Source organism: Abramis brama, assembly GCF_963993115.1.
Source record: "Abramis brama genome assembly, chromosome: 2".
NCBI lineage: Eukaryota > Metazoa > Chordata > Actinopteri > Cypriniformes > Leuciscidae > Abramis > Abramis brama.
In genome coordinates, this window is record NC_139964.1 from 65,832,046 (window position 1) to 65,848,164 (window position 16,119).

Consider the following 16,119-nt stretch of genomic DNA (forward strand, 5'->3'; position numbering starts at 1 on the left):
ACAGTCACACACAGGCATACAGTCACACACACAGTCATACTATCACACACAGGCATACAGTCACACACAGGCATACAGTCACACACACAGTTATACAGTCACACACAGGCATACAGTCACACACACAGTCATACAGTCACACACAGGCATACAGTCACACACAGTCATACAGTCACACACACAGTCATACAATCACACACAGGCATACAGTCACACACAGGCATACAGTCACACACACAGTCATACAATCACACACATGCATACAGTCACACACAGGCATACAGTCACACACACAGTTATACAGTCACACACAGGCATACAGTCACACACACAGTTATACAGTCACACACAGGCATAAAGTCACACACACAGTTATACAGTCACACACAGGCATACAGTCACTCACAGTCATACAGTCACACACACAGTCATACAATCACACACATGCATACAGTCACACACAGTCATACAGTCACACACACAGTCATACAATCACACACATGCATACAGTCACACACAGTCATACAGTCACACACACAGTCATACAATCACACACAGGCATACAGTCACACACATGCATACAGTCACACACAGTCATACAGTCACACACACAGTCATACAGTCACACACAGGCATACAGTCACACACAGGCATACAGTCACACACACAGTTATACAGTCACACACAGGCATACAGTCACACACACAGTTATACAGTCACACACAGGCATACAGTCACAAACAGGCATACAGTCTCACACACACACACACACACACACACACACACACACACACACACACACAGAATGCAAGAACAAAAGTTCTTTGGGGATTATACACAGCAGAGCTGAGAAGTTGGAGAGGGCCCCATATGTTTTTGACAATACAATTGTTGTTAAAATTGTTGGAATTTTATGCAGAAAATGGGAGCGAAGTTCTTTTGTTGAAATAAAATTTACTTGACATGAATTGTTTCCTGGTATTTTTACATTTGCAACTTTGTTTTTGTCTTTGTAGGTATTAAATGATCATTTAAATGCTATTATACATTTATAATTATGTAATAGGTACTTTTACCATCAAGCAGCATCTCAACTTGGTAGAGGCCTATATTTAAAAAACTGGGGGGTATATATTTATTTATTTTTATTAATTGTGTTATTAGTGCCCTAATAACTTAAAAAATGCAAACAAATAATTTTTACATTGTTTTTTTCTTGGAGTGAACATTAAAGGGTTATAGATGAAACTGCTGTTGTGCTCTAGTGTTTCCAGATGTGTGCCAACAAAGATGTTTACAGTCACATCTGGCCCTGAAACACGACCACGGCCACTTCAGGAGGTCACAGACAATACCTGATGTCTTTTTATGGCTCAAAGGTTGTTGGTGTGCAATGCTGGTGGGGATTTCCTATTAAAACCCATTGAAACCCACTGAGCCATATCTAAATCTAGCTTTTTGTTCTCTGGGAAATCTGAAAAAAAAAAAAAAAAAAAACACCTTGGCCAATACTAAAGGAAAACACTTGGACAGTAAGAAAATAAACTGCAGTTTGAGATTTTTACAAATGTTTTTGAAAGAAGTCTCTTCTGCTCACCAAGCCTGCATTTATTTAATCAAATACAGTAAAAAACAGTAATATTGTGAAATATTATTAGTATTTGAAATAGTTGATTTCTGTTTGAATATAAAGTAAATTATAATTTATTCCTGTGATCAAAGCTGAATTTTCAGCATCATTACTCCAGTCTTCAGTGTCACATGATCCTTCAGAAATCACTCTAATATGATGATTTGCTGCTCAAGAAACATTTATGAATATTATCAATGTTCAAAACAGTTTCATAATTTTGTGGAAACTGTGATACATTTTGTTTTCAGGATTATTTTATTAATAAAAAGTTAAAAAGAGTAGCATTTATTTGAAATAGAATCTTTTGTAACATTATAAATGTCTGTCCTCTTGAGGCCATGCTCAAAAGTATTATTATTAGTATATATATTTATTCATATTTTTCATATTTATTTATATTTTTCAATTTTCATTTTAGTTTATGTTTAAGTAATTTTATGTGCTTTTGTCATTTTTGCTAGTTTGCAAATTTTTAACTTTTTGTTTATAGTAGTTTTCTGTTAGTGCCAAGGCAACATTTCAAGTTTTTCACTTAATATTTTTATTTTATTTCAAATTTATTTCAATTAGCAAAATCAATTTTAAAACAGTTTTATTTACCAATAACAACACTGGCGTCAATAACCTTTGTCTTTACTCATACTAAAGAATATTGATCTAATTTTTTTTGTAGTAATAAACTTCTTCATCCAACACCCAAACCATCTCAAATGAAAACTCTTGCATTTTCCTTGTAAATCTGATGAAGGAAGCTTGCTTTTTTGGCCGTGAAAAAAACGCTTGGATAGTAAATAAAATAAACAGCATTTTATGTATTCCAACAGTCTGATATCATTAATTAATAGAAATCTGCAGCGGTTAATTAATCTTTATGTGTGTGATCATCAGTTTTATACTATTATTTATATACTATTATAGATTTCAGTTATATTTTAATGTAGCTTTTATTTATTTTCAGTTTCAATTTAATTTTAGTTTAACTTTTAGTCACTTTGTTATATGCTTTTGTCAGTCGTTTTGTCGTTTTTTTTAATATTACTATTTAGATTCCTTTTTTTTCTGCTTGGGCTCAGTTTTAGTTATTTATTTATTCCCAATTAGTAACTTTAATGCTTCAACTTAAAACATATTTCAGTTAGTTTTCAAAGCAACATATCTAATTTTTATTCAGGTTTTTCATATAATATTTTATTTCAGGCTTTTTTCAATAACACAAATGTTTTTAATAGTTTTAGTTGCACAACCCTATCGAACGCATCAGATATTAGAGTCGTGAATACCTGTTTTACAAATAAGAATCTGAATTCTGAAACATATAGAAACCTTTTGATCTCAGACCTGCATCTCCTGCTTTTGGCGGGAAGATTTTCAGTGAATAATAACTTAAATGTCTGTATTTTCCAAGTCAAACAAGTTGCATGAAGACGCATCACACCAAGTTTGCACGACTTTGATGATATTTTCTGTCAATTTTGGATCAATTTTGGAAAATTCAGCACGTTTCGAAATCAACGAGCCGAGTAAACAACTCCAGAGCTTCCCTTTTACGGTGAAGTACTCCTTCTCTTTCTCTGTAACTCCGAACAGAATAAACAGGTTGAAGCTCTTCGCTGTTAATCACGCTGACATCGAGATCTCAAGCAATTAACTGTGACTTCTACATGAGCAACTGGCTTTTAGCCTGTAGATCTAGACAGCGGTTCTCCATCAGAACGACCACACACAGGCCTTTGATGCATTAGTACGCAAATCTTCAACCAGACACGAACACACACACACACACACACACACACACACACACACACACACACACACACACACACACACACACACACACATCTCATGACTGAAGCTTACTTATTAACACAACTGCACTAAACTCCCACAAACACACTGCCACACACGTTAAGAGACAGGTTAAGAGCGAACCAGTGTTAAGATCAAGTGTTCTAGCAGAGATTTTATATATATATATATATACGGTTATTATTACGGTTATTAGGTTATTAGGTTATTAGGGCTGGGCGATATTCTGAATATTCGTGATCATTTGTGATCATTTGGCAAACATAAAGATTTAGGGTATTTTTCTATGTTTATTATTATTTCACTTGGTCTAAATATTTCATAATGTCTTCTCAAACTTCAAAACCAAAAATGGCGATTCATTTCCATTAAACTGCTTATTTAAGACACTGAAAATATGTTCATTGAAGTCACTTTTCACATATTAAAATATTTGAGTCAAATATATATAGGTCTGTTTATTGTTTTCATATATGCTACCGTTCATATGTTTGGGGTTGGTAAGATTATTTTAATTGTTAATGTGTGTTAATTTTAATATGCTCACCAACTCTGCATTTATTTGATTAATATACAGGAAAAAATTTGAAATATTATTCTTTTTTAAAACGGCTGTTTTCTATGTGAATATATAATAAAGTGTAATTTATTCCTGTGATCAAAGCTGAATTTTCAGCATCATTACTCCAGTCTTCAGTGTCACATGATCCTTCAGAAATAATTCTAATATGATGATTTGATGCTCAAGAAACATTTGTGATTATTATCAATGTTGAAAACAGTCGTGTTGTTTCATATGTTTGTGGAAACTGTGATACATTTCATTTTTCAGGATTCTTTCAGTAAAAAGTTCAAAAGAACAGCATTTATTTGAAATGAAATCTTTTGTAACATTATAAATGTCTTTACTGTCACTGTTGAACAATAGAGTAAATTAATGTATTTAAATACAAATTATTCTCAGTGGAAAAAGTGTGGAAAATATGGCTTATTTTTTAATACATTAACTGTGTGTTAGTTAAATATCTTGCCAACAATTACTGGATGATTCATCAAACTTATTTACACAAAAAATCATTTAAAGCCGTTTCAGAGAGAATAAATAAATGAGATATATGCATATCATCAAAAAGCTGAAAATTATATTTTAGCTATATCATCCAGCCCTAAGTGTCTCATCCATGATCTGCGAATCATCTTTTAATAGACAACCCAAGGCCATCGTCTGAAACACTGAGCTGACATATGGAAATATATTTTTAAGTGCACAAATATGAGCGACATATGCTTTTAATGTCATTTAAATACCAAATAATCAACATCAAATGAATATTTTATGGATGAGGGTCTCAGCTCTGGGTGAAGCAGAACACATTCATACGCACTGGTAAAGAGCCTCAGATGGCATTTTCTTGAAATGTCACCCACAAAATGTGAGATGCAACGTGGTGTTTATGATCGTTAAAGGGTTAGTTCACCCAAAAATGAAAATTCTGTCAGTAATTACTCGCCCTCTGAGTGAGTTCACGTAGTGTAACAGCGCAGCGCTTCTGGGTTGGTCAGAACGGAGGCTCACTATTGGCCGACGCTGGTCATGTGTGTGATGCGTGGCCAATAGTGAGCCTCCGTTCTGACGTAGGCAAGGCAAGGCAAGGCAAGTTTATTTATATAGCACTTTTCATACACAGTGGCAATTCAAAGTGCTTTACATAGAAGAAATTAAAATAATAAAAAGAAATAAGAATAATTAAAACAGTTTAGAAAAATAAAAAATAAAATACAGTACAGTACAAACAGTCGGACGAACATTGGCACAGTGCTCATTCATTAAATGCATAGCTAAACAGATGTGTTTTGAGTCTGGATTTGAAAGTCACTACTGTAGGAGCACATCTGATCTCCTCTGGAAGCTGGTTCCAGCTGCGGCTGGCATAATAGCTAAAAGCGGACTCGCCATGCTTAGAGTGAACCCTTGGTATTTCTAGCTGATATGATCCTAGTGATCTGAGTGATCTGTTGGGTTTATATTCAGTGAGCATATCTGCAATATATTGAGGTCCTAGGCCATTAAATGATTTATATACCAGTAATAATACTTTAAAATCAATCCTAAATTTAACTGGGAGCCAGTGTAAAGACCTGAGGACTGGTGTGATATGTTCATATTTTCTGGTTCTGCTCAGAATCCTGCCGGCAGCGTTCTGTATGAGCTGCAACTGTCTTATGGTCTTTTTGGGAAGGCCAGTGAGGAGTCCATTACAATAATCCACCCTGCTGGTGATGAAAGCATGAACACGTTTCTCTAAGTCTTGTCTGGAAACAAAGTATCTAATTCTTGCAATATTTTTTAGATGATAGTATGCTGATTTAGTTATTGCTTTGACATGACTACTGAAACTAAGGTCTGACTCTAGTGTCACACCAAGATTCCTGACTTGATGTTTAGTTGTTTGACCCCTAGAGTGAAGGTATGCGTTCACCTTGAGAACTTCATCTTTGTTTCCAAATGCAATGACTTCAGTTTTGTCTTTGTTTAACTGAAGAAAGTTTTGACACATCCAACTGTTGACTTCATCGATGCATTGGCACAGGGAGTCAATGGGGCTGTAATCGTTAGGCTGTAATCGACGTACAACCCAGAAGCGCTGCGCTGTTACACTACGTGAACTCACTCAGAGAAACACAGAAGAAAATGAAGAGTTGAATAAAGTCGTTACTTTTGTTTTTTGCAGTTTCAGAAAACAATTCCGCCACTGACCAGGAGAAACATGGCCAAAATTTTGCATGCTTGGCCAAAATGTAGCGTGGGCACAACGCGCATACACTTTGCTTCTCTCATCTACACACAGACGCAGCAGTTTTCATGTTTGCAAACCATACATAATTACAAGGAAAAATATTCCACATGAGGGAAATCAATTTGGTGTCCATGAAGATGTGAAAATATAGGCATAAATCTATCTTACACATTTACCCAAATTATTATACGCCTGTTTAACCGAAGCTAATCTGGGTGTGTTTCTCCATCCCCACACAATGTCAATTCTCTGTGTTTTACGGCCCTGACCAGAACGTCGGTCTCCTCGGCTGTGAACCACTCCTGGCGTGCGTCTGGCAAATCCGCCGTTATAATAGCAATCCGCCATGGAACAAGCACGCCTGCTCTTAAAGGGAATGTGATGCTCTGATTGGTTTATTTCACGTTATGCCCAAACCACACCTATGAGTAATGAAGCTACTTCAGACCAACACATTTTAGATTTGCGTCGGGCGCAAGAGTCATTTATCCCGCCAGTATAATAGCAACAGCGCCCGAGACCCGCCCACAAAGTTACTTGCGTTTCGCGTTTGATACTTGCATTTCAGAACGTTAAAATAGGGCCCTAAGAGTCGTGAATGATGCAGTGTGATGATTTCTCTTACTTTGCATGATAACGTGAACTCGTACGGCGTCAGAAATCTTCTCCGCGGCCTTGTACCATCGTCCACTCATTTGCTGAACCCACACGCTCACTTTACAGGAGTAGAGTCCTGCGTCAGACATCTCCACGCCGTGAACTTTCATCTGGAAATCCCACTTCCCCAAGCGCCTGAGGTCCACGAGGTCGGACGTGTTGTTCCTCAGGCCGTCCCGGCTCAGGTGTGCCAGCGTACGACTGGTGTTCAGCATCCACGTCACCTCCAGCCCCACGGAGAGCTCGGTGTCCACAGAGACTGAACAGGTGAGCAGCAGCGGCTCTCCGGTGGATAATGTGCGGCCGTCCTGAACCACAACCGTCAGGGAGTTCGCTGAGGATTTCAAAAGACAGAGATGGAACAAAAACAACTCAGATCATAATGATACAAAATCAGGACCTTAACCAGCCTTTTTTGGGGGGGTTACACTTTATGTTCTTGTTACATATGTTACATGCACTTACCATAGTAATAACAGTAAATGATGCATAATTACATGCAACTAACCCTCAACCAAACCCTAATACTACCCTAACCCTATAGTAAGTACATGTAGTTAATTATTATTACTCAGTACTTAAATATGTAGTTACACTGTAACAATGACACCTTAAAATAAAGTGTAACCCACTTATTATATAGTACGTACATACATGTAGTAACGTGTAACTACGTCACCTTAAAATGTAAAGTGTTACTATTTATTATTACCTAAAGCTATTAAAAATCGTTTTTTTAATGATGTTGCCTTGAGATAATTGAAGCAAAATAAAATAAAAATAAAAAACTACAAAATATGGGGGAAAAAAAGAGCATAAACATACTAAAACTTAAACCCATAAAAAACTATTTTATATATATAATATTAAAATAACACACATTTAACTTTTTCTTCAATACAAAGAAAACAGTTACAAAAAACCCATAACACTAATAGTCATTAAGATTTATTTCAACTGGTGTGACGTCATATCAACCAAAATCAACCAAAACCGAGCTCGTTCTGGAGTCTGAAACAGCTTGCAAATGCAAACTCTCCGGAAATGTAGCTCTGGCTGCTAAACCTTCATCTTATGGCACTTTTAAGGCCTTTTGTTATATGAAAAAGAGCAGGAGGAAGAATCTGCAAAACATCTACTTTTGAGTTTTGACCAAAAAAAAGAAGAAAGTAATTTGGGTTTGCAATAACATGAGTGAGGAAACGGGGGAACTATTCCTTTAATTTCTCCAAGCAAACTCTCAATCATTTCTCTGGGGAACAATGTGATATTCAGTACATCTCGCTTAGATTGCACAGGCTGCTTTGTGTTCTCTTAACATCTTTCGGTAACAATCTCAAATAACATGAAGTCTCTGAGAGTTTGTGTAACGTCTGCTGAATGGGTCTCTGGAGTCGTCCTGATTTTAATTAAAAACTCTGCAGTAACATTGACAGTATATATGGTAACCAGACAGGAATTTCACCAGCTATGAGGATTCAAACAGCCTGGTTTGTGAGAAAGGTCTGAAGACATTAAACAAGATAAAACTGGACAAAAGAGCACATCTATTCTTCTCAAGGGAGGCGTTGGAAGAACTGAATAACCATAATCGAAACTCTTTCGTTTCTCTTTTTCCTCCAAATGCAACTTATTTATCATTTTAATCACACTTAAAGATCATCTGAGCAAATTACATAACAGCGATTCATCATAGGTACTTTTATCATATCAAATCAGATTATTTCATGGCATAATCTTTGATCATGAATCTATAACAGTTTCCCAGGAGGGCACAACAACACAACTAAACTGATAAGCAAAAACACAACAAGATAAAGCAATAATGCAACAGAATTAAAAGAATAGTTCACTCACAAATGTTCACGTCAGAATTTTCTCTAGACTAACTTTTCCTTAAAACCACAATTTAATATTTAGACGTTTGTTTTTTCAAGATTTGACAATGCATAATTTTTATGTAATTTAAATGTAATTTATAATTTAATTTAATGCATAATTAAAAAACGAATAAAATGTATAAAATGTTTAATTTGATTTAGTGCATAATTTAATTTACATTTAAAAATATATATAATTTAATTTATATAATTTAATGCATAATTTAACTGATATAATTTTAACAAACAAAAAATAATATAATGTATAATTTAATGTAATGCATAATTTAATATACACAATTTAAATAAAAAAACTAATATAATTTATACTTTATTATAATGCATAATTTAATATACATAATTTAAAAAATTTAGTAATTTATTATTTAGAATTGAATTTCATTGAATACATAATTTAATTTACATAATTAAAAAACAAAAAATAATAAAAATGACAAAAGCACAAACACGTTTGTTTGAAAATATAAAAATTAAGCTAATTAAAAATATTAATACAATAATAGTATATAAATAAAAGTAAAACATGAAATATAAAAAATGTAGATGCATTTTGTCTCAAATTTTTGTCTTAAAAAATGAGAAATGTAAATAAACATAATTATGTTTTGCATCATGTTTTACAAATATTTCAACTGAATTAATTCCATTGCGTTGTGGCTTCACTGTGTTGTGCTCCAGTCTATTTTTATCGTGTATTCTGCTGCAGAAATGAACTAACCTGTGGGGGTGACAGTCACTTCCCCCATTTCCATCGTCTTCTCCTGAATCCTGTTCCAGATTCCCTGCTCTCTCGTCCACAGTCTGGCTGTGCACACGTACATCCCTCCATCCTCTGGCATCGCTCCGGAGAGCACAAGACTGTGCGAGACTCCGTTTCCCATTTCTAGACGCATCCCGCCATCAGTGTAGCGTCCCGTGAACCCGTCGCCAACCGTCACACCCAAATCTGGACCAAAGGTCAGCAGGTCCTCTAGTACAGACGAGCCCTTCTGGACCGACCAGGTTAAAGACAGGTAAATTCCTTCGATGAAGCTGCGGGAGACGTTGCACAGGAGTCTAATGGATCCGCCCTCGGGAACCACAGGGTTTGGGGTGTCGGGAGCCGCAATAAGACTGTTAGGAACAACTGAAATGGAAAGATAAAGGGTGCATCAGTGTGCCTTTCCTCTTTTTAATTTGACATGAAACAAAGTTTCAAAACATTATAAGCTGTTAAAGTTTTAAATGCAAAAAGAATGCTGGTAAATTCTAAGGCAAATGCAACCAGTAATTATAACTGGTTTGAACGACACTTTGTTTGTTTTAACACTCCTTACGATCAATGAATTACAGTAATCATACAGCAGGAAATGTCATTGCACACCGTCATCAAACCATTGGACAAAGCTTTGATACAGACACACATATAAGTGAAACAAAACACAAAAAAGATGCAATGTTAGTCTGACAATAAATCCAACTTGGTGTCTGCCAGGTCTAACCACATGAACATCATTCATCACCAGTGACAGAACCAGATCGACAAGTTTAACCAATCGTGTGGAAACAGATGTGTAAAGGTTCTGCAGGAAAACAAGTTAACTCTCTCCGCACTATGCTTTACTGGCCATATCACAATTAAATATGAATTGTTGGCCCTAAACCTCCCGCTTAGAAAGGAAGAGACGAGCATGTAAAATGATAAAAAATGAGTGGAATCTATAATTATGACTGTAGGCTATAAATCTAGTTTACTTGTTTAGTAAATGGACTAAACCCACTAGTCTCATAATGCAGTCTCATGTTTCAAAACTGTATGTATTTTCTTCCATTGTAAGTGTGTAAATAGACGGACAGAGGGAAGGACGAACATATGGATGGATGGATAGAAAGTTGGACAGATGGCTAGATAAATGGCTAGATGGATGGATGGATGGATGGATGGATGGATGGAAAGTTGGACAGATAGCTAGATAGATGGAGGGATGAATGATGGATGGATGGATGGATGGATGGAGGGATGAATGGACAAAGTTGGACAGATGGCTAGATGGATGGATATATAGATGGATGGATGGATATATAGATGGATGGATGGATGGATATATAGATGGATGGATGGATATATAGATGGATGGATGGATGGATGGATGGATGGATGGATGGATGGATGGACAGAAAGTTGGACAGATGGCTAGATAGATGGATGAATGATGGACGGATGGACAGATGGACGGATGGACGGATGGATGGATGGATGGATGGATGGATGGATGGATGGATGGATGGACGGATGGCTGGATAGACTGGCGGATGATGGATGGATGGACCGACGGATTGATAGACGACGGACAGACAGATAGACAGATAAATGGATGGATGGTTGGACAGATGGATGATAGATGGATAGATGAACAGATGAATGGATAGACAGATGGACGGATGGACGGACGGATAGGCAGATTATAAATAACTAGCCTAAGACACTGTACTGGTCTTGGCTGGAAAGTGAACTGTAATTGATATGATTTTTGTTGATCTTTCCTCTTTACACACTGAGGGACGAGTCGTAATTATTTTCAGTGCTAACCAACAGCATTCAGAACAACAGTTAACTGATGAGTTTATCAGTGCGGATCCCACTGATCTGAGATCTGCCAGAACTCTGCACCTGCTACAGTGAGTGTGTAGCGGACAGGAGGGAACACAGCACCTGACGGTGGGAAGTTAGTGTGATCCTAGTGTTCATCAGGAACACTGCTTATCTATTCCCGCTGAGAGAGAAAACATGAAGACAAACCCGACAGACCTCAGAACTGCGGTAACAAGGAGTGGTTTCATGAAGTCAACATCATTAGAAAGACTGGTTACACTTTATTTTAAGGTGTCATTGTTACAGTGTAATTATATATTTAAGTACTGAATAATATTAAGCAAGTACATGTACTTATAGGGTTAGGGTAGGATTAGGGTTTGGTTGAGGGTTAGTTGCATGTAATTATGCATAATTTAATGTTATTACTATGGTAAGGACATGTAACATATGTAACAAGGACACTGTAAAATAAAGTGTTAGCGACAGACCTTTAGCGGACCAGCATACAATATCAAAAATCTCCATTTGCATTTAATCCCATTGCTGTCAGGAGAAACAATTAAGATGTTTTACATGTCCTGTGGGTTCTTACACAAATCTGCTGTGATTACACTAATTTTCAAGACGTTCAGTCAGTGCTCATGAACTAAAGATAATGATAATATCATTAACCCAGTGAATTTTGCATAATGAATGCTGTTGGCATTCAGAGAGACTTGCTAGTCCACAGATAAAAAATAATTACGTTTCCACTGCAAAAATGGTTTTGAACACATCAAACAAAAGCCGTTAGCAAATAACGCATTGCACAACTTTTTTTTTTTAATGATCTTTTAAATGTGTGTTTGTATTAAAAACTTTACTTTTGTATGAAATCTTTTCTGCTCATGCATTATGCATTTGTATGCAATGTTTTACGTCGGATGAATTCAACTCTTTAAAGCAGCATATACATAATCACTTGCAGCTGTACATCTGCTTCATATTGATATTAAACAATATTTTTGACTTGCATAAAACTACTTAGTTTAGACAGGCTTTTAGCAGAGAAGCATTAAATCTTGAGATATTTTGAAGTAATATTTCACAATATTAATGTTTTTAAAGTAATAAATAAATGCAGCCTTGGTGAGCACAAGATAAATCTTTTAAAAACATTTTTAAAAAATCCAAATTATTCTAAACTTTTGATCAGAGAAATGTAAATTAACATAATTAAATCTTAAAGAAAGAATCAACCCAAGGTGGGAATGGGATGGATGGATGGATGGATGGATGGATAGACAAATGGACGGATGATAATATCATTAACCCAGTGAATTTTGCATAATGAACGCTGTTGGCATTCTGAGCGACTTGCTAGTCCACAGACAACAATAATTACGTTTCCACTGCAAAAATGGTTTTGAACACATCAAACAAAAGCCATTAGCAATTAATGCATTGCACAACTTTGTGACATTAATGACACTGCATAACCTTTTCTGTTCATGCATTATGCATTTGCATGCAGTGTTGATGCCAGATGAGTTTTATTTAAAACAGTTTACACATTCTCACCTTGCAGCTGGACATCTGCATTATAGTTTCCACTAATAATGGAGTCAGTGCTGGGAGTACTGCAGTGGTAGGTGGCGCTGTCACTAACTCGAGCCTCTTCAATCCTCAGTTCCACGGCGTTGTCCGCTAGTCGTGACACGCTAATGTCGCCGCTCCGTATGCGGTCCTGAAGAGAGCGATCTGAGAATGTTTGGTCAAACGTTGAGATCACTTTGATGGATTCTGTCCCTCGCTTTACCGTCCAGTCGAAGTCCTGCTCATTCGGGCCCTCGTAGTCCGAAACATTACAGCGAATAGATAACGGCTGGCCCTCGACCCGGAGCAAAGGGCCCCTAGACACCGTCACCGACCTGCAGTGGCATAAACCTTTAAAACACAAACACAACAGAGCTTTATTGATTGCTCTTTAAATCATATTTAATTTCAATTATGTCAAATGGTGTTGGTAGAGCATTTAATGTGTGAAACAGAACAATCAACCTCAGTAGGGACTTTTATTGTGATTTATTACTGTTTTATCCATAGTTTAAAAGTGGTAACCCGTAGTTGTTTCCTTAAAGAGCCGTTTCTACTCAGTTGAACCCATTCCACTTGGTATAAATGAATGTATTTAGGTGATTTTGGAAAAAATAAAGCCAGTTCATTCAGAAAGGCTTTTAGTAGATCAGCATACAATCTTGTAATATTTTGTAATAATAGTTTACAATATTACTGTTTTTACTGGATTTTTGATCAAATAAATGCAGCATTGCTGAGAGACTTGAGTGAGAACATAAGTGAGTCTTACAGTAAGAATCAAACCCTTTTATTGTGATTTATTATGATTTTTTTATCCACATTGTAAAATTGTAACCTGCAATTGTTTACTAAAAGAGCTATTTCTACATGATTGAACCCATAAAAACTTGTTTTGTTGGTAAATTAAATGGATTTAGGTGATTTAGCGATATTAAACTATATTTTTGACTTGCATAAAACTACTTAATTTAGACAGGCTTTTAGCAGATCAGCATCAAAACTTGAGATATTTTGAAGTAATATTTCACAATAATGTTTTCACATTAATAAATAAATGCAGCCTATGTGAGCACAAGATACATCTTTTAAAAACATTTTTAAAAATTAAAATTATTCTGAACTTTCGGAGAAACGTAAATGAACATAAGTCTTAAAGAAAGAATTAACCCAAGGTGGGATGGATGGATGGATGGATGGATGGAAAGACAGTTGGCTAGATAGACAGATGGATGGATGGATGGATGGATGGATGGATGGACAGTTGACTAGATAGACAGTTAGATGGATGGATGGATGGATGGATGGATGGATGGATGGATGGATGGATGGATGGATGGATGGATGGATGGATGGATGGATGGATGGAAAGACAGTTGGCTAGATAGACAGATAGATAGATGGATGGATGGATGGATGGGTGATGGATGGATGGAAAGACAGTTGGCTAGATAGACAGATAGATAGACCGATGGATGGATCACGCCATCACGGCATCCATAGTTTTATGCAGACAGATGGACATACGAACAGACAGATAGATAGATTAAAGAGCTATTTTTACGTGTTTTAACCCATACAACTTTTTTTGGTATAAATGAATGTATTTAGGTGATTTAGGTGATAGTCAATAATATTTTTGACTTGAATAAAAAAACAGTTAATTTAGATGTTATCCTGTTTTTAGGATACCATTTTTTTCAGTGCACGTGTAACTGAGGAAGCATCACTAATTCGCTAATCTGATAACCTGATTTCTGAGTTTCATAAGCATACAATAGTTTGGCATATGGCACTTTACAATGGGATTATGAGGATTATCTTCAAAGCACACGATGGCACTTTCATAAAAGACCCCAAATGCAAATGAATCGCTATGCTAATGATAACTCTGTCTCTCTCACCCCACTAGACTTGCAAATGACACCAAACGAAAAAAGACTATCCTAAAATATTCCTTTCTTACAGGAAAGCTCCTGAAACACAGGCTGACATGCTGAAGGAACCTTCTGGGCAACTTCAAAACTCGGGAAGACACAGGAGAAATGTGTTTGTAAAACCTTGTTATTTTCACCATATACCCATTCATTTTCTTTTGTGCGTATTAAAAGTCCATTGGGATTTCTGTCAGCATAGGGAAATAACAAATTCTTAATGTTCAGCTTTGAAGTCGATAGAGCAACTCTTTAAGAGACCGCTCTATATTATAAATGAATACAGAACAGCAAGAAAATAGAGGTGATACACATATATATATAGCCTACATGAAGTAAAAAACGTTTGATGTTTGTTTACATGCATGAGAATATGTGCATATGCAAATAAATGCAATTTAGTCACTACATGTTGACCATGTAAATCTAAAACTGGTAAGAAATCAAGACATACATTTCTATAATAAGAGATTTAATTAGGTCTCATGTAACATACAAAGCAACAGAAGTAGATAGTTTCGCCCTTCTTTTCTCTTTGGCTTGATCTGAGTAAAGAATGAACTGTCCTTCAAGGGTTCCTTGCAGTATTTTTCAGTTCAACAAAGTATCTGTTTTCATAAACAGCCAGTTTTGGCTGCGCAGCGTTCATGATTTGCTATATGCTCTTTGAAGATTAAAACGTTTTTGGTGTTTCATGACAGGTTCTTCAGATCAGTGTTTTTGATTCTGGCTTCTTTAAACCCCTGTATATTGAAGGTTTTCTACATAATTAGAGAATAAACAGTAATTTACTTACAATGATTTTATCTCTATTACATGAAACCTTTTCGATTCAAATTAGAAACCTTAAAGTATCAGGTTACATGCCATTCATGTCACATAAAACTCAGTTTCCAACTTTCATTTTGTCATCACATGGCATGTTAATTATAAATGTTAATTATTGAATATTTTGCAAATCTTTAATATTTATAGACTACTATTTTTGACCATGTTAAAAAAATTATAATAAATCAATACAATTTTATAATAATGACAATACGAGCATTAGTCATTTTATATGCAAATGCTACACTTTGTATTAAGTAAGATACTATAAACTTTGAATTTTTGACCACACAATTAAACAAAACAAAATCAAGGCAGAACAGTTCTATAATGATTCAGAGATAAATCTCATTTTATATGCAAATCTATACTTGAATATGAAAATCATTTTGAAAAAAGTAAAAAAAAATCA

At 35.7% G+C, this 16,119-nt stretch overlaps 1 protein-coding gene across 1 annotated transcript in view; it reads right to left on the reverse strand.

The window, feature by feature from the left end:
- The window catches only part of ptgfrnb (prostaglandin F2 receptor inhibitor b), a 44,213-nt gene that overhangs the window by 27,285 nt on the left and 809 nt on the right, over positions 1-16,119 (reverse strand). The window contains exons 2-4 of the mRNA XM_084092076.1: positions 12,931-13,296; positions 9,514-9,921; positions 6,863-7,228 (exon numbers count right to left, since the gene is read on the reverse strand). Of these exons, the coding sequence (XP_083948202.1) occupies positions 6,863-7,228; positions 9,514-9,921; positions 12,931-13,296 (1,140 nt within the window). The remainder of the gene's footprint in view (positions 1-6,862; positions 7,229-9,513; positions 9,922-12,930; positions 13,297-16,119) is intronic.